Source organism: Toxotes jaculatrix, chromosome 22, assembly GCF_017976425.1.
Source record: "Toxotes jaculatrix isolate fToxJac2 chromosome 22, fToxJac2.pri, whole genome shotgun sequence".
Taxonomy (NCBI): domain Eukaryota; kingdom Metazoa; phylum Chordata; class Actinopteri; family Toxotidae; genus Toxotes; species Toxotes jaculatrix.
This window is the reverse complement of record NC_054415.1, coordinates 7,688,160-7,705,996: the sequence shown is the minus strand read 5'-3', so window position 1 is coordinate 7,705,996 and position 17,837 is coordinate 7,688,160. Positions and strand designations below refer to the sequence as shown.

The following is a 17,837-nucleotide window of genomic DNA, read 5'->3' as shown; positions in this document are numbered from 1 at the left end:
TTTGATCTTGAGACGTCATACTAAATAAAACATCTGACTGACAGACTTATGAATTCTTGGATATAAAATTTCCTCCCGTAAGTAAATTCATTTACCATTTCAGTGCCAGAAATTCTGCATATTGTTAAAACCAAGCAGTTTCTGTGGTTCCTCAAAGAGGGACATACCTCGTTGAGGATCTTGAAAGATTCCTTCATTGCTTTTTTCACTTTGCCCTCCCCTTTGACATGAAGCTCCTCAACCAAAAGCTTGAAATGCTGGAGAGAGACGCACAACAAATACAAAAAATGGACACTGTCACTGAGCCCTGAATTATAGCCTTTTGGTAAATGCAGGTGAATTGGTCATTGGAGTGAGACAAAGAGTGTAGCAAGAGGAGGGATTATCCCTGGCTCCCTGGCACACTGACCAATTACAGCACAGTCACTACAACACCGGGATGTAATCAGGATTAATCAACATGCGCATGTAGAGACACACTGACACACACACACACACGTTGTGATAAATGGCTACACTGTTGTGGGTTCCACCACTGTGTAAACCACAGATATACCTTTTATTGGAAAAACAACAAACAACCACTCTTAAAATCAAAAATAACTAAACCTAAAGATCTGTTCTGTGTTCTTCTATTTTTACATCCTGAAAAGTATTCTGTAATAACCATGAAATGGCCAAGAAATTAGATAATTTGTTTAAACATGTCTATTTCAGATATGACAAAAAATTAGACTGACTGATCTAACTTGCAGCCCCTGCTTGCTCTCCTTTCAGCCCCTGATATGTGTTTTCTAAAAACAGTTTTGCACAACTTGTCTCTAAGTCACAAGTAAATGCCCAATATCAACAAAACTGATTATTATTATATTTTTAAATTGGTCTCTTTGATTGTTTGGGTGAGCTCATTCTGGCTTACAGTGAGAGTAAACCAGGTAAACAGTTGTTAGAGAAGGTAGGAACTCTTATATAACAGCCACAAAACTCAAAATTGTCTTCCTGTAAATGTGTGTGTATGTGTGTGTTACATGAGTTTATGCGTAAGTATGTCAGCCAACATCTGTAAGCCCGCTCTGCTACAGCCTGCCTCTCTAGGCATTCAACCAGTCAAATCCCTTGCTGACAGGTCATGTGACCTACTTAAAATTGTCAGCAGCCAGCAACCTTACCTGATCTGCGATGATGTGAAGGGGAGAGAAAGTAGGGCATACATCCAACACATAATGTTTACACACACACACACACACACACAGACAAGACTGAGCAGGTGTTGGGATATACTAAACCGGAGAAAGAGATGTGGAGGAAAAAAGCAATGAAAGCAACAATGAAACAATAAGATATTAATGGAGTTGTACAAGGAAAGAAAAGAGATTATGAGAATAAAAAGAGAAAATAAACAAATATCATGAATGTTGAAGGAGGAGGAAAGAATCAGGGAAAATATCTGTAGTCTTAAAACACTAATAGACAAAGAGCAAACCAACAAAAGAAACGAAGTGGTTGTCAGAGTTTCATCACTAAATCCTGTAACAAACAGTTTCTGACCCTAATAGCACACGTTCACTGTGAAGTTTTTACTGTGATCTGATGACAGCATAATCTTTGTCTTTAGAGGATTAGGGAGATAACAGCTTATGATTAATAGGTTAACAGAGGTTAAGTGAATTAATTAGCTGTGAGCCTGTGTGTGTGTGTGTGTGTGTGTGTGTGTGTGTGTGTGTGTGTGTGTGTGTGTGTGTGTGTGTGTGTGTGTGTGTGTGTGTGTGTGTGTGCGTGTGTGTGTGTGCATGCATGAGGGTTACCTCTCTGTTATCCAGATCAGCTTGTACCAGTGTGCCCTTGAAGCAGGGCTCCACATAGCGAACGTAGTCACTGTACTGGAGAGAGAAACCAAAGAAACAGTATAAATCAATATCAAACATCAATGATCAGCATGATCAAGAGTCAACATGATTAACTTCTATAACAGGTGATGATTAAGAATTCAGCTTTACCACCTTCAAATCAAAAAAACTATCACCCTAAACATCACAATATCCTTTAACTATATTACACTTGGATGTGCACAGAATTTACACTGAATATATAAAGGTTCTAAATATCTGAATGCTGTTGTAATAATGCTATCTTATCTTATTATTATAAGTAAAACTCAGCCACTGCTTTTTATTTTGCTGTATGTCACTCTGTCGAAAGGGGTGTGTAGCTTTAAATTCTGTGTAAAAACAGCTTAAGGGCAGCAGATTTGCAGGAGGCGTATGATTACACACACAGTAATACCAGGATAAACCATGCTTATTACACCGATTTGTAGTTGTAGGGCTACACATGGCCGAAATCCTAAAAAACTGGCAAACAAAAAGAATTTTCAAGCTTTGATGTTACTCCTGAAAGTAAATGCTTAGTGCGAATAGAATGCTGAATGTGTGTATTTGTGCCTATTTGCGTCTTTTTTTCATGTACTTACCCCAGTTTCTTTACTGTACCTGCACATTAGGATGACTGTGCATTGGGTGTTAATCTCTATCTCATGCTCATCAGGACTTAAACACACTCCAGTAAGTCTTAGACTGCTCACGTGCATCTGTGTTTTTTGCTAGTGTGTGTGTGTGTGTGTGTGTGTGTGTACTTACAGCTATGATGTTAACAAAATCATTTTCTCCAAGAGTGTCCAGGATTGTATTGATGGTGTGCTTGGCTATGGTCAGTCTGAGTCCCTTCATACTGCCACTGACATCCACAACAATCACCACATCTTTAGGAGATGTGGCTGCTTGGATATACCTAGAGAGAGAGAGAGAGAGGAAGTAGGGCCATTAACGCAGACTGCATGTTATTTACCAGTAGTCTAGCAGACAGACAGAGAACAGAGAACTTGAACTCCACAGAGTTCAAGCCTTATCCTTTTATTTGTTCCTGTGTTCTTCCGGCCACGCTTCCCTTCATCTATTTATCATTGTCCCCTGATTTTCCAAGCTCATTAACATCAATGAGATTTAGCGCACACCAGCTGTGACCGGTAAACTTACCGGCTCTACACTGTCTTGTACTCTGATGTTCGTCCTTTAAGATACACTGTATTCTGTCTGAGAACCAGACAGAGTTCCTGGAAACGTATTTACTGTTACAGAGCAGTAATCCAGCTTGTATTTTACTTGGTAGACCTTTTACGCAGAAGACATTTTGACATGTCACCATAGGAAAAGCACAGGTATTACTATTAAGGTTAACAATGGTTCTGGTCTATTCAAGGGTCCCAGTAAATCATGAATGTGTGCTTTCACGAAAGTGTGCTCATCTGTGCTTGATGAATGTTGGCTTGGAGTGTTATCTGAGGTTAAGGAATTGAGTTGTCATGGTTCCTCTGCCACCCATCATAAGGATGGCATCCTGAGAAGCACTGTCTTGAACTCTCAAACTATACATAGAGCTACAACTGTTCACAAGGCATTAAAAAGGAAGTAGACCTAAGACACGAATGTGGACTTACCAATTTCTGTTTCTGCAATCAAAGGTGACCACACCATTTTCATCTGGAATCCACTGGATCCCTGGAGAGAGAGAGGGAGATTGATCAAAAGCTGATGGCTGGATGGATGGTGACAGATTGTCAAATGAGGGAGTGATGGATGAGGTAGCAGATGAGTAAAACAAGCTGTGTCACAAATCCTCTGCTAATTACTTCTCACACCACACACACACAGAAGAGAACTCATCAGCAGCTCTACTGTAGCTGAGACTGAGTCATCACGTTTGACCGACAGTTTCCTGCACCGTCAGTTGCTGTGTAAGTGTACTGTTTGGCTTGTGTAGCTGGATGTTTCTGTACACCTCTGACCATGTTGTCTCAACACTGTGCCGACACAGAAGAAAACACAACTGAAAAAATTTTGGGAAGCGTGCATTATGTCCTAATGTGAGAGACTCTGATGTGTGCGTACCAGGGTACAGCCTGAAGAAGCCCGTAGAGCTGCCAAAGTACTGCCACGTGAGAGTTGGATCCTTCTGGAAGTTATCGATGAACACATCATTCAGAGCCTCAGACATGTAGGCTCCATTCAGAATATCTGGATCTACAAAAAGTGAGAGAAAGAACAAAATAGATATTTGACCGGCAATCGGAAGCGTTGCATGTTATATTCAAGGGAATGCAAGCTGCATGTGTGTGTTACCTCTGTTGTAGACATTAGTGGGGACTTGTATGTTACTCAGTTGCGTGTTGACAGGCAATTTATTGAAGTGTTCATTTTCCTCCAGAGGGAATTCTCCTCCCAGAGGCACTGCGTTCCCATCCTCATCCACCGTGTTGATCAGCATGGAGTTATAATAGTCAAACTGGATGGAAAAATAACAGATGATGACTTCATATAGATTATACATAGATCATATTGTTGAGTTTGCAACTATATTTGTAAAAACCTCTGTTAACTTTGCATATTTGCTTTGAGTATGAATAGTGGTCATGTATGATTATGTTCAGTTCAGGGAGAATGAAGTGATAGAAGAAAAATATGTGACACGAGCCGATAATCTTTAATCTCTTTATGGTTTGATGTGACTTTCTGCACAGTTGGTATAGTTTGTAGACACCACTAAAGAAGTGTAATCATTATAGCGTGTGATGTGGGTATAAACCAAAAGTTACACATTCTCACTATTAGAGTATGAACTGTCACCCACCTCCAGAGTTTCATTGTACTCGTGGTAAAGATCAGCATCCTCTGCTGCTTCTGCTAACCTCTGTGATAAAACAGAACTGGTTAGGGAGACAGTCTGCCAGTATAACTGCTCATGTAGGAAGGTCTATGAAGTCCATCATTACACAGACTAAACCTGATGCTGTAACTTAATTTGTAATGATTTTGGTTTAATCATGATTAAAACGTGTGTTTGCTTTTACACGTGTGTTTTTACCTTCACAGACTTCATCTTCCTGCCAAGCATCTCCTCCATCTCCTCTGCAAACTTCTTCACCAGCTCCTCTCCGTCCACCTCCTCTATCTTCACCACACCCTCAACGTCCTTGTATTTCTGTGTGTAACAGACACACTTACTTACTGGCACAACATCTTGCTCAATACTGAATGGAGAATGACGTAGCGACGCACACATAGCCGTGCAAGAGAGATACACACTCAGACGGGCAGTGCCACTGACACACACAAATACACACACTCATTTACAGTTTGCAGTACAGATGGGGGGTCAAGCCCTGACTTCTTCCCCTCCCCAGACCCCCTCTCTAATCTGCAATATTACAGAGATGTCACAAGAAAACCGTCTACTGCATGCTGCGCCTTCTGATTGACATCTGTGCATGTTTTCACGACTGGTGTGTTAAGATGCTTTAATGGAATCCATGGGTTTATAAATCGCTCATATTTTTTATAAAGATGAAATGATTAAATAATGTTTAAAGGCATCAGAAAGTGACATTTTGGTTTCAACCCCACTTACTACAGCTGTGTCCAAAATGATGAATCCAAAAAGTCTCATTTTCACAATGATTAAAATACATTTGACAGTAATACTACATGATAACAATGATTTATAACTTTTTTAAACAACTTTGTGAGATCATTCTTATTTCTCTTTCTTATCTCCTTTTTTCACCAATCAAATAACTTCAATATGCTGATGTGACAGTTGTGATGGTGCAAGATCAATTCGGTCGATGCAAAATCACCAAAGAACTTGGAAAGAAACTTGTCAGAATGAAATCCTTAAAATAAGGAAATCCATTCAGTTTTCAAAATTAGGTGTTTGGACATAAAGATTTCTGTACCAGACTCTTGTAAGTGTCTCTGATTGAAGTAAATGCACTTTTCTAGCTTCTGGTGGCTGGTGCATTTGTCCACTATATGCTATTAATTTAAACAGCTGTATAAATGGAATTTCGGATGCTCCTATGCCATTGTTACCTTTGGACTGAAAAGTTAATTTCCTACAGTGATGATGGATGCATTTTCCATTACTTTCAGTAAGATAATTACCCTTCATCAACACTGGGACATAGGTTATCAAAAAGTCAAGGAAATAGGCTTGTTAACGGCAAATACCCAGTTCCCAGAACCCCAGACAGGTGGAGAAAAACTCTTTCACAATCCACTTACAAATTGTGCTAGGCTTTGGCCAAAAAATAAACTCTAACAACTTTGAAAACTTAGAAAAAGAACTAAATGTCCAATTTGTCAGTCAAAGTAAACTAAGATATATTGTGTTTTCACTTCCACCAATGATGCTTTTTAATTTCCTTTATAAGGGAAAGCAAACCAGACTAAATTAGACAGATAAGAGAGACAAACAGATATAAAATTGAGAAAGAACTATAAAGAGCTCTCTTAGAGCCAACAGCAAAAAAGCTAGTTTGGGGCATGTTTTGTGACGTACAATAGAAAATTATGTGGTAAAACAAATATAAAGATAAATATAAGCTGTAGAGGGAGATGGTCAGTAGGTGCATATCTCTGTGAACACACAGTTTGTGTTTGTGTTTGTGTGGCAGATGGTGAATGGGCCTGCTAGGGATTTTCTACAGGGTGGCATGCCGGGAAAGACCGCACATCCTAATTACTAAGAGACACACACGGAAACATAACCTCTTCTTGAGTCTCTATGGTAAGTAACACAAAAATGAACACAATTCAACTCAGTTCAATAGGCTACAATAAATCTGCATGACATTTTATGCTGTGTTTGTAAAGCACAAAAAAATGAATCAAGTAAACAACAGGATTTCCTCATATCTTTTCCATGAAGGTAAGTGTGTGTGTGTGTGTGTTTGTGCCTGTGCATTTGTGTTTGAATGTGTTAGGTGTATTTGAATTAAGTGTGTCATCAGATTGGTCTCTGGGCCATGTGCAGATGTTGTACAGCAAATGTATGCCAGTCAGACCTATTCTTATTGGCTGATGAAGCAGAGGGGAGGCGGGGGGAAGGATGACTTCAGCTCCTGCGAGTCTCAGTCTGATGTGATGATGCCATGTGCACCATGTCCCACTCTCTCTAAAGTACATTTGTTTTTCTGCATTTAAGTTTGTTTTTTCAGTTTCGTTCCTCGTCTGTGTCTTTTCAAAGCCAAACTGCAAATTGGAACATTTTGGCTGCGGAAATGATCAGAAAATGTCTGTAATCAGACAGAATTGTGAAGTCTGAGTGAATTCTGAAACTTTAAAAGGCTTGTAATTTATTGAGACTGGAAGGTGCAGGCTGGGAACACGACCCCAGTCCACCTTTGAACATGAGCCTTCTCTGGTATGGATCTATACTGTATGTCAGGGATAATAAATCAAAGGGATTAAACCCCCCACCACAACTATCATTATACTGATCACTGATTTGTCTGTCTGTCACAGAAAATTGCTGAAACACAATATGATGCATCTTCAGTTGCCATCAAACACATTAAATTGAGAAGATACCCTTGAAATTTTAACCCTGTGAGTGAAATGTGTCTGCTGTGTGTGTGTTTTGTGTAATAATATGTGCGGTCTCTTACCTTCTGTAGCAGTTTAGCTCCAGAGTATCTTGAGGATAGGGTACGTATCTCTTTGCCAAAGGACACAGCCCACTGCTGCACCCTGAAAACACAAGAGACACATTATAAATACTCATACTCTTATAGATACTCTAAACTGTTAGCACTGTTCTATTTCTGTGGAAATTATGCTTCCCAAATTTTGGTGATCAATTAGTTGTAGTGAGATGCATTGTAGTACACTAAATAAATACACCCAGAGGTAAAATTTCCAGTCGATCTATTAGAACTGACGACTGTGGAGCAAATCGCATTTGAACTTGTTTCACTGCCTGAAGTACAAAGAACAAAGTAAAGCACCTGACTTCCTTCAGGTGGAAGAAATGCTGAACAGCTAATTTAAGAAGAAGGTAAAGCCTGTTTATATGTCATCCTCAGCCCAAATCTTGAAGAATAAGGGCTTATCAAACAGCATGTATTGAAGGTGACCATGAAAATGCACAGCCAATCATGTTAAGAGGTTACCCTGCATTCACCAATGACAGATTAAAACAGATTACTTTGAAGGTGACAGTAAAAGCTGACAGGCTGCCAGGTCAAGGGGTTATTCTGTGCCCAATAACGTAGTAGTTCTACAAATCCTCCATGTGAATGCAGCTGAGGTAAGGTAATAGAGTTTAGAGAGTAGACAGGATGTGACAGATGGCTCAACCTATGGGGAGTCAGCCAGCTCGCTGCTAGTTAGCAGGCTGGGTTGTAGCGGCTAACCTGCCAGCCTCAGTGTGGAAAACTGGCCGATAATTTGCTGACTTGTTGATATGTTCATTGCAAAATATGAGCGTGTGTTCATTCTAAAATGTAAGGATGCAGAGTGCAACACAGTGGGTATGTGTGGTGTTTAGTCCGGATAAAGAAAAATGACAAATTCTCATTTTCAGCTAAGAAGGAATCATTGCTTTTTGAAGAGAAACATCTGGATTAGTGTGATATGCATGCACGCATATTTGAGCTGCTGCTCAAAACATGTGTCACTGGCTGGTGATCTCACATAGTCAGTTATCTGTTCTCCTCATGGCAGCAAAGCAGCATTGCCTCAGAGACTAAAGATCTGACCTCCTTGGCCTGAAATGTTCTGGTCGTGGCCCCGCTAACCGCCACAGCCAGAGGTGTTGGTGCCAAATCTTCCCTTGGCAGAATAAAAACCTTAGGCTCAGTGACCTGTGTTGGCCTGCTGAACCCTGCTGTCCCTGGAGCTTTAATCTCCATCAGTCACGCCCAGTCACTCCATCAGTCTGCCCATAGTAACAAAACAGCACATACTCTCTGAGCTGGTTAAGTACAAAAACCACACACACTAAATGCATCCCAAACCTGCATTAGCAGCCATTGTTTTTATGATTCAGGTTGATAAATCTCTTGGTATCAAATTGTATTGACCAAAATGCCATGGCAACTGATGTTCACATACAAATACAAATTTTAACAGCATCCATTCAGTGCAAGTATAGAAACAAAATGCTGTGTATTAGTCTGTGTTTCCGTCCTGCTCAGCACCTTCCACGTACACACACACAGACACACAGTTAATAGGCTATTATGGACTGACAGCACTGTATCGATCTGTTGTAGTGTTTTTAGTCAGCAGGAGGTTTGAAAACTGTTCAGGGAAAAGAGCTTCGTCTGGCTTCTGGAGAACAAACACAGCGTTTCATTCCCAAAAGAAATATTCAGCTGAGAAAACCTGAACGCTTATCTTACAAAAAGAGAGAGCTGGAGAGAAAAAAACAGAACCACATTAGGCATTCTGAGTTATTGTAAGTAACTTCTGTTAAAGCCATCTTTGTGTATGTGCACTGTATAAAATCTTTTTCTCAGTGAAAAACATTCACAAACCCTGATGTACAGTTCACTTAACAGTTTACAGCCTTGTTAATGGCTCTGTGAGGCACACTGATGAACTAAATGTTAACGTTGCCATGCTGATGTGCCCATAGTAGTGATAATGTCAACATGCTGATGTTTAGCAAGTGTACTGTTTACCATGTTCACCATCTTAGTTTAGCATGGTTATTAACACTAAGCACAAGTCCACAAGTCAGCTGAGGCTGACGGGAGTGTTATTCGTTTTACGAATTTGGTAATAAACCAAAGTACAAAGTACAAACCAAAAACAAAATTTTGACCTGACGATTACAGAGGATGAAAAGTTAAGGGATCAACAAAGGGATTACAATTCATCTCAAGGAGAACATGCTCAAAAACACAAATATTAACTATTATTTGTATTTACTGCTAAATGGCAGCACATTGTGTCAAATGTAAAAAAAAAAAAACAAAACAGGATTTTCTCAGTATTTTCTGTGTAGCTTTATACTGACATCCAAACTTGAACTGACTGAAATGATTCTTCCTGCTGGTTCAGTTCCGGAGGGTAAAAAGTCGTCGGGGTTTCCTGGTGCAACTGTACTCACGTTTCTGGTGGGATCTTCATCTGGCCGTCGACCATCAGGCACAGAGAGCTGAAGAGGATAATCCACATCAGCATCATCAGCTTCCCTCTGTGCGGCCCACTTCTGTCCGATTTACTGGCATTCCCAGCGTTTCCCAGACTCCAGCGGTTCATCCCTGCAGCTGCTGCGATCTGCATCAGTCCAGCTATTGTTGCACGCTGGATCCAAAAGAAAAGGATGAAATTAGGACAGTGCAAAGTGAGATTAGATGTGCTCAGGTCACAGTGCAAACACTGAGGGAAGGGAGCGTTAAAGGTGCAATGAACTAGCTGGTGACTGTCATGAGTTGGGGGGGGGCGCAAATTGCTGATGATGCCATGGTTACAATCTGTCAGGGTTAAGGGAGAATCTAAAACAACCAACAACTGCTGAGTTTGTATAACCTGGCTGGAACAAAAACTGAGTCTGATTTGTTTTCCAACTACAGCAGATCTTATTTGTTACTTTCAGTCGAACATATCTGCTTTTCTCTGGATAGGAGTGACAGTGGCAGAATCCTGCCAGAGGTGCCTGCAGATGTGTTGCAGTTTTTCCATGACATGTTAAATGAATGAAAGACTTTCTGCACATCTCTGACAGTTTTCAGAAAGAAGGAAAAATTTGTATTACCAAGAGCTCATGTTTGCATTTGAACAGTTCATCTGAGGAATTGTACATTCTGTTTCTAGACTTACATGAACATCATCATTCAGAAGTAAAGACCTTGTCTGTCTAAGTGGTACAACTATGAATTTGTTTTCCAGTTTTGATTTAAACCTGCAATAGCCACGGGTTTCTGTTTTTTTTTGGGGGGGGGGGTTATTTTTTGGTCCACTTCAGGGCAGTGGAAACGAGCCTTAAACAGAACATACATCTATCATAGACATATCATCATCTTTTAAGTTGATTTTAAGTTCAGCAGATATGTAGCAACATCAGCATTCATTTGGAGTTTAGTTTCTGGTCACACGACCTGCCCAGCACTATAGTGTTGGGGGGTTTTTAAAGCTTTTTCTTTGAAAATCATCACCTGCTGTGGCTGAAACCGAGTGAACCAAAAAAAGGAAAAGTTGCAGGCTGCAAAACCAAACACATCACATCTAGAATCTATGATTTTGAGAAAAACATTAAATGTGCACAACAAGAACACCAATGCATTTTGAAATGATGCTCTTCAGTGGGAAAAATCTAACACTTTTTGTCTACTTGCCTGGTAAAGTAATTGTTACAAAAAAATAAAGCTCCAGTTCAGTTTCCTGAAAGACATTCATGTATAGTTCAAATCTTGAGACTGTCCAGAGTCTTGAAGGGAGGCTGAATTTGTCACTGGGCAAATATACAAAGATCCACAGCAACATGGAGAGAGTCTGTGACAGTCCAAACCCTGCTCTGAACAAGCAAAGGATCCACAAAACTCCACTGCAACATCCGACAACAGGTAACTTTTGTTGTCCTAAAAGCAGTCACAGAATCAAGACCCAGCTTGGCTTCCAGGAATGATACTGAGAAGCCATAGTCTTAAAGAGGAAAGACTTAAGAGCTGATTTCCTTGTGAGACAGAAGATTGAAACAGTCCCATGTGCTGTTCGGAATTGCAGGAAGCTAATTTAAAAGAAACAGGCTGGAGCCAAAAAGTGGGTTGCAGGAAGATTAAAATACTTCTCCAAATTATTGCACACAGAATAGCACAGAAGATTACTCACTATGTCATGTTGTCAAAGCTTTAAAACCATCCCTTTGAGGCATGTGGGTCCTGACAGACAGTTCAAATGTGACTGATGGTGAATGAAAGGTGTCTGATTGAAGATTTGATGTCAGCTGAGATGGTTGTCCCGGCTTAAAAAAGAGACCAGAAAGGGTTTGTCTTCAAAGTCAAAGGTCACTTCTGTGCACCAGGAGTCACAACGGAGTCTCGCCATATTCCTACACCACCCTCTCTACGCCTCTTAATCCTACTTCTACTCCTCCCATCATCCACTCCTCTCCTCTATGCTTCCTCACTTGGATCTACAGGATTCCAGGAAGACTTGGGATGTCCTGGTAAAAACTTCACACGAGTTCAGTCCCTGTTGTCAGGCAGCGTGGTATTCCCAAGGCAGGACCAACAAACACAGACACACACGTTGCCAAAAGAAATCCTGCTGCAACCTCAGATTTTTGTGCCATCCCTTCTGCTGACCTCACATCCTCATGGATCCAAAAACCAAAATCACGCAGCACTGGGACACAAATACGCTACCGGATGGAGCGTAAGATGGATGGAGTGATGGATGGAAGGATAGTGGGACTTCCTCTCTCTCCAGCATATCTCTTCCTGCTCTCCAGCACCAGTTTATACCATAATCCAGGCAGGATTAAACCCCTCCTCCCTCCATCTCTCCTTTTCTCTCTCCATCCCTCTCTCTCTCTCTCTCCCTCTCACACACATTAACACACGAATACACTCCCTCTCTATCTCTCCCTCTTGTCCTTATCTTTCTCTAACACTCTTTGACCTACTGTCTTTCTTGTCCTGCCTTTCTTTCTAGTTGTTTCCCTCCCTCTTTTTTCCCTTAATCTTTCTCATCGTGCTTTCATTCACCTGCTACTTCTCCATTATTCTTTCTGTTTCTCTCACTTTTCTGCTTAATCGTTCTCTGTGCGTCTGTTGTTACTGAGAAATGGAGGAAAAGGTGTCACTAGTAAGAATTATCTGAAGTAATCAATCATGGGGGAAGAGGGGGAGAAAGAATGAGAGAAGAGAAGGGAGGAGAGGAGAAGAAAAAAGCAAAAAACTGGAAAAGGTGAAAATGGAAGCAAATGGGAACAGGAGGATAGGAGGATGGGAGGAGGAGGAGGAGAGGAAAAGAAATATGGAGCTAAAGGGGAGGATAGAGTCCTGGTGAGATGGAAGTCGTGATGTGTGAAAAAGACGCACTTCACTGGCACCATCTTTTAAAATAAACACACTGAGACACCTAGTGGACTCTCATTGCCTCACACACATATATAGTATACACACACCCAGAGAGCAAGTACAGCAACACTGATCTATCAGCTGTGGAAATGTGTCCCATAGTGCAACTCTAACAGTCTATATGTTCGTGTAGGTTTAAAAATATGCTCTCGGTTTTAGTCCCTTTTCCAGTTTAAGAAAAAGTTTGAGCTACTTCTGCAGCTGATTAAATACATCTGCAATCTCATATTCATTCTACAATATAAACCATCTCAATGACCCCTGTTAATGTTTAACTGTTCCAAGGAGGGAGTTGTAGGTTTCAGCAGTGAGGATCACTGTGAGCAATTCTCCACTCACCCGCATGTTAAAATAGCCAACTTTACAGTCTAAAAAAATAATAATTTTTTGTACCACAACCGTTTTAGTGTTATTTAAGCTTAAAATTCTTATATAAATTAGAGCGTGGTTACGTTGAGTGACAGCTCCATAGACAGGCACTGGCAGTTAGCTCTTTGGTAAAGCATCGGCTGGGCTAGGCGGCTACATCCAGAGGCCTCCGGCTACCTCCAGAGGTTGCAGTGTCCGTGCTTGTTCGCCAAAGTTCGGATAGGTTTTTGTGACACTATGGCTTGTTGTAGTGTAGACTGTACTAACCGACCGTCGAAGGAGTCTGTGTTGCAGTTTTTTCGGTAAGTAAATTTCTCACTATTTTAGCTGGACGTTTGCACTAATTAGCATGTATTAGCATATTTTGCCGCTGGCTTATGACTTCATTGCCGATTTATGGTCGCTGCTGATACAGATAGAGGACCGGAGCAGCTAATAGGAAGCGTTAGGAACGCTGTTGCGGTGTGTTCCGTGCTCTCAGAGTCCGTTTATTGCGGGAATACTAGGCTACAATTTTATTCCGTCTTATTTTTGTGTTTAAAAAGTCCGACATTGCATGGACAGAGCAGCTCCGTCAGTAAGCGGCTGCTGTTATATGTGTACTGCTGTAAGTGGATAGCGTATGGAAGCAGCCGTGAAAGCCGGTAAATATTAAATATTGCTCCGAGCTAAGTGGGCGGGTTCTCGGCCGGCTGACCCCGGCTGACCCGTAGAGTAACCGCCTCTCCGCCAAATATGGAAAGTACATTCCCACTAAAATCCAAGATGGCGCAGCTCAAACACCCACGGTTTGGTCACGAAACCAGTGGGTGACGTCACGGGTGCTACGTCCATGTCTTATACAGTCTATGAACTGTTCTCTGTGTGCTTGGTTTATCTGCCTGGGTCTGCCTGCACAACAGCTGCAAAAGTCTGGAATTAAATCTGTCCTGTATATACTGTACATTTTCATTTTCATTTTTGATTCTTTCCTGTTCTTCTGTTGCATCTTTGTCAGAAGGACATTTGAGGAGTTTATGGCAATGTTGTTGTGAAGCATCACCTTTTTTCATTCATCCAACAATGCTGAATTCAGCCTCTTGGCTGCAGATTACAGTTTTGCTCACGTTAACAGCTTTGTATGAAGTGTATAGATAAGTAATCTTATCTAAAAAAATGTTTTTTTTTTGTTTTGTTTTTTATGAGAGCTACAGCAGAGACGTGACGTTGAAATGACGTCTAGAGCTCAAATGGGCTGTCTGCTGCTCGGGCCATTAAGCTACATTTAACTAAATATCAGGGATGCACAGTCAGACATACACACAGAAACACACACCCACAAAGTCACACACACATATTGGACACACACAAAGCAAACAGCTACACAGCTACAACAGTCTAACATGTCTTCGTATATCATAAACATGTACACACACATACACACGCAATAAAACATCTGCTTGTGCTGTTATGGAAATGAAAATGCTGTAACGCTGCAGTTAAAGCAGAAAGGTTTCAGATTAATAAGCAGTTGAGAGACTGACTGTGACACAAACAGGCAAACAGACATACAGACATGTCTGCACATGTGACATATGTACATCTACACACCAGCAGTGTGTAACAGCTGGGGGACTCCCTCCTCCCCCACTGACCCAGATCAGATCACTAATGATGGAGATGAACTCTGGACTGACTGGATTTATAGGAAAGGGGCTCTAACTCAGAACTTAGTGATAAAACAGTTTAATAAAAAACAGTGACACATGCTCCTACTGAATGCCACCTCTACAAGAATACATACTGTATTTTAATATAACAATACAGTACAGAAACAACGCTCTGTAAAAGAAAGCTTTTGTCCAAATTTGCAAACTGCACTGTAATTTGAATCAGGATGATGGTGGATGTGGAATAAGATGTCTGTTTAGTTAGTTCAGTTTTTTTCCCACTTTTTTTTTAAAATCTCACTTTTGAGTTTACTTTGCAAACCAGATTTTATCATTCATGTGTTTGTCACTTTACATAGAAATGAACTACATGAATCCCCAAGCAGCACTGGAGCATAAAGAAAACTCAGTGTCACTCACCTGTGTCTTTGTGGAGCTTAATTATGGTTCCAACTTGTCTTTTGTGAAGTGAAGGAAAAAAAAATAATATGAGAAATGATTCTTAAAATTCAAACCCAGCACCACTGTGTTGTGTATGAAAAAAGATGAAGAGCAATTCAATAAAACAGTTTATCAACTCTTGGACTTTTTGTTCAGTTCGATGCTTTAGTTAATTCAGACGACTTCACCACATCCTCCATCTGAGAATACAGCGACACAGAGGCAACAAAAGTGGCTTGGGCTCCCCCATACAAACTGGACCCCGCCTTTCTGGGCATGGACACACACACACACACACACATACACACACACAACACACACACACACACCAGAAGTCATTGATTAGTCTAAGCCAGGGCTAATAGTCAGCCTTTACTTTTAGCATCCATCAGCTAAACCAGTGGTCTGGAACCTCAGAGTCTCAGAGGAAAGTGTGTGTGTGTGAAATTCTTGTTAAAACAAAATTTGTAGGCACTAACAATATTGTAAATGTGTTTTGGCATTGATGCAGTACTAAAAACAACATTTTTTTTGTAATAAACCTTTGTGTTTTTGTGTATAGGAATTGAAGCCAAACTTGCTGTGAGCTGCTTTGGATAAAAACATCCGCTGCTGTAAGTAAATAATGATGCTAATTACTACGTATGACACGACAGTGTTTGCTGGGGAGAGGAAACAGGAAGGAAGGGGGAGAGGGAGAGGCAGTCAAATTCCCAAACAATCAGAGAGGACAACAGACTGATTGTACTCTGATCGCTTGTGTTTTCTACCACTGTTTTTGTTCCCAGCTGTTATTATGGATCCATTAAGACCCCTGACAACACAATCTGGTACTAATGGACTGATATGACAATCTGTCACACACAAGTAGCCACATACACGTACACACAGATAGAACATTATTCCCAAAGGCACTGGAAATCTAATATGAGCAGGGAGGGAGGGCAGAGCACCTGTTAGGTTTAAAGTTCCCTTCACCTAAAGAAATATATTGTATGTATGCACAGGGGTGCAGTGATTGACAGGTCATTATCACTATTGTCCAGAGAGTCTGTGGTCACCATGGGGGACCAGCTGATGTCTTCAACTGAGGGGCCATTTTCTGTGAATCAGTCAGTCCATCAATGAATCAGTCAGTTCATTCCCTTAGAGTCAATTAGTGCCATTGTTGCACTGGGAAAGGAGACAATTTGTGCATTATTTATTTGTCCTTTTGCAGTGTCAAAAAAATAAACACCCTGTTTTTCTCGAGTCTGTAGTTTTATCAGAATGACTCTGGAAAACAGGAAGGAAGGAAAAACAGGATACACATTTCCTTGAATCAGTTTTGTAATTATTTAAGAGAGGTTCGGCTGGTTTTTTAAAAAAATAAGGTTTTTAAATTTATTTTTGACCTTGAAAATGGCAGTTGGCAGTAAACACAAGATTAGTAGATATTCTGTTTCTATTTTTTTCTATTTTAGCTCTTGAAGGACTTTGCATTGATGTAAGCTGAAAAGCTGAGGTTTAATGGAAACAACAGTTGACTTCAGTTGACCACACCCCCACTTAGTAGCTGCTTCATGCACTGTCCATGTGATTTTATTGAAAGCTCCACAGCAGTTACTAAATAGACCTTGTCACCTTCTCGTCACGTCTGCTGGGTCACACACCCTCTTCTCTTTAGTCCTGTTACAAACAGGAAGTCCCTTGTTCAGTTAGATTAACACCATTGTGTCAGCAACTCTGCTGTATTGGCTTGTGCTGTGTGCTCACTTAAGCACGACCAACACAGGGAGTGATTTATTATTGGAAAAACTAATGTTGTATAAAGACTATTGGAGTTAATTGGGCGAGGTCTTTCAATACTGCTGGGTGTGTAAAAAATGGCTGATTAATGACTGTTGACATTATGTTACACTATCGATTGTGGCAAAAGAAAGCAATGACGTGACATAAAAGCAATAATGAGTGTACCTCCAGTGTGATCAGTGTTACTTTGAGCTGCATCCATCTTAAATAATAACAATAATCATCATCATCATAGTACCACTCAGCCATGCAGATCCATATGAACAATATAAACAACAATATAAAAAGACAGCAAAGAACAGAGGTAGTTTGAGAACATTTAATATCCAATTAAATTATTTTCCAGTTTCTGTAAGAGCAAACCTGTGAAAAAAATGCCTCATTTAACAATGTCATGTAAAGTACATGTAAGGAAAAAAAAAAGATGGATGACATCTTTTGAATTAAAACAACAAAATGGCATCTGACCAATAACTGTAGATAAGCTGAATAAGGATGAAATTGAAACTTATATTTTATCTCTACATTTGTAATGTAAAATGCTGGTTATTTGTACTGTGTGAACAATACATTTTGTTTCTTGAGTACAAAAATAGGAAAAAAAAATATCCTCTTTTTTTTCTGAAATATATTCTGTTTTCTGCTCTTTTTTTGTTTTGTTT

General features: G+C 40.3%; 1 protein-coding gene across 3 annotated transcripts in view; it reads right to left on the bottom strand.

Annotated features, from left to right (window-relative positions):
- The window catches only part of cacna2d4a (calcium channel, voltage-dependent, alpha 2/delta subunit 4a), a 79,099-nt gene extending 63,585 nt beyond the window's left edge, over positions 1–15,514 (bottom strand). For 2 of the 3 annotated variants that reach the window (XM_041030162.1, XM_041030164.1), the window contains exons 1-11: positions 15,364–15,514; positions 9,952–10,148; positions 7,502–7,583; positions 4,918–5,034; positions 4,684–4,743; positions 4,176–4,338; positions 3,945–4,076; positions 3,494–3,554; positions 2,637–2,787; positions 1,806–1,880; positions 168–257 (exon numbers count right to left, since the gene is read on the bottom strand). In XM_041030162.1, coding sequence (XP_040886096.1) covers positions 168–257; positions 1,806–1,880; positions 2,637–2,787; positions 3,494–3,554; positions 3,945–4,076; positions 4,176–4,338; positions 4,684–4,743; positions 4,918–5,034; positions 7,502–7,583; positions 9,952–10,127 — 1,107 coding nt within the window. In that variant the 5' untranslated portion in view covers positions 10,128–10,148; positions 15,364–15,514. Of the gene's footprint in view, positions 1–167; positions 258–1,805; positions 1,881–2,636; positions 2,788–3,493; positions 3,555–3,944; positions 4,077–4,175; positions 4,339–4,683; positions 4,744–4,917; positions 5,035–7,501; positions 7,584–9,951; positions 10,149–11,672; positions 11,800–15,363 lie in introns of those variants that run through there. The other variant, XM_041030163.1, reaches the window with a different exon arrangement.
- Positions 15,515–17,837: the final 2,323 nt, after the last annotated feature.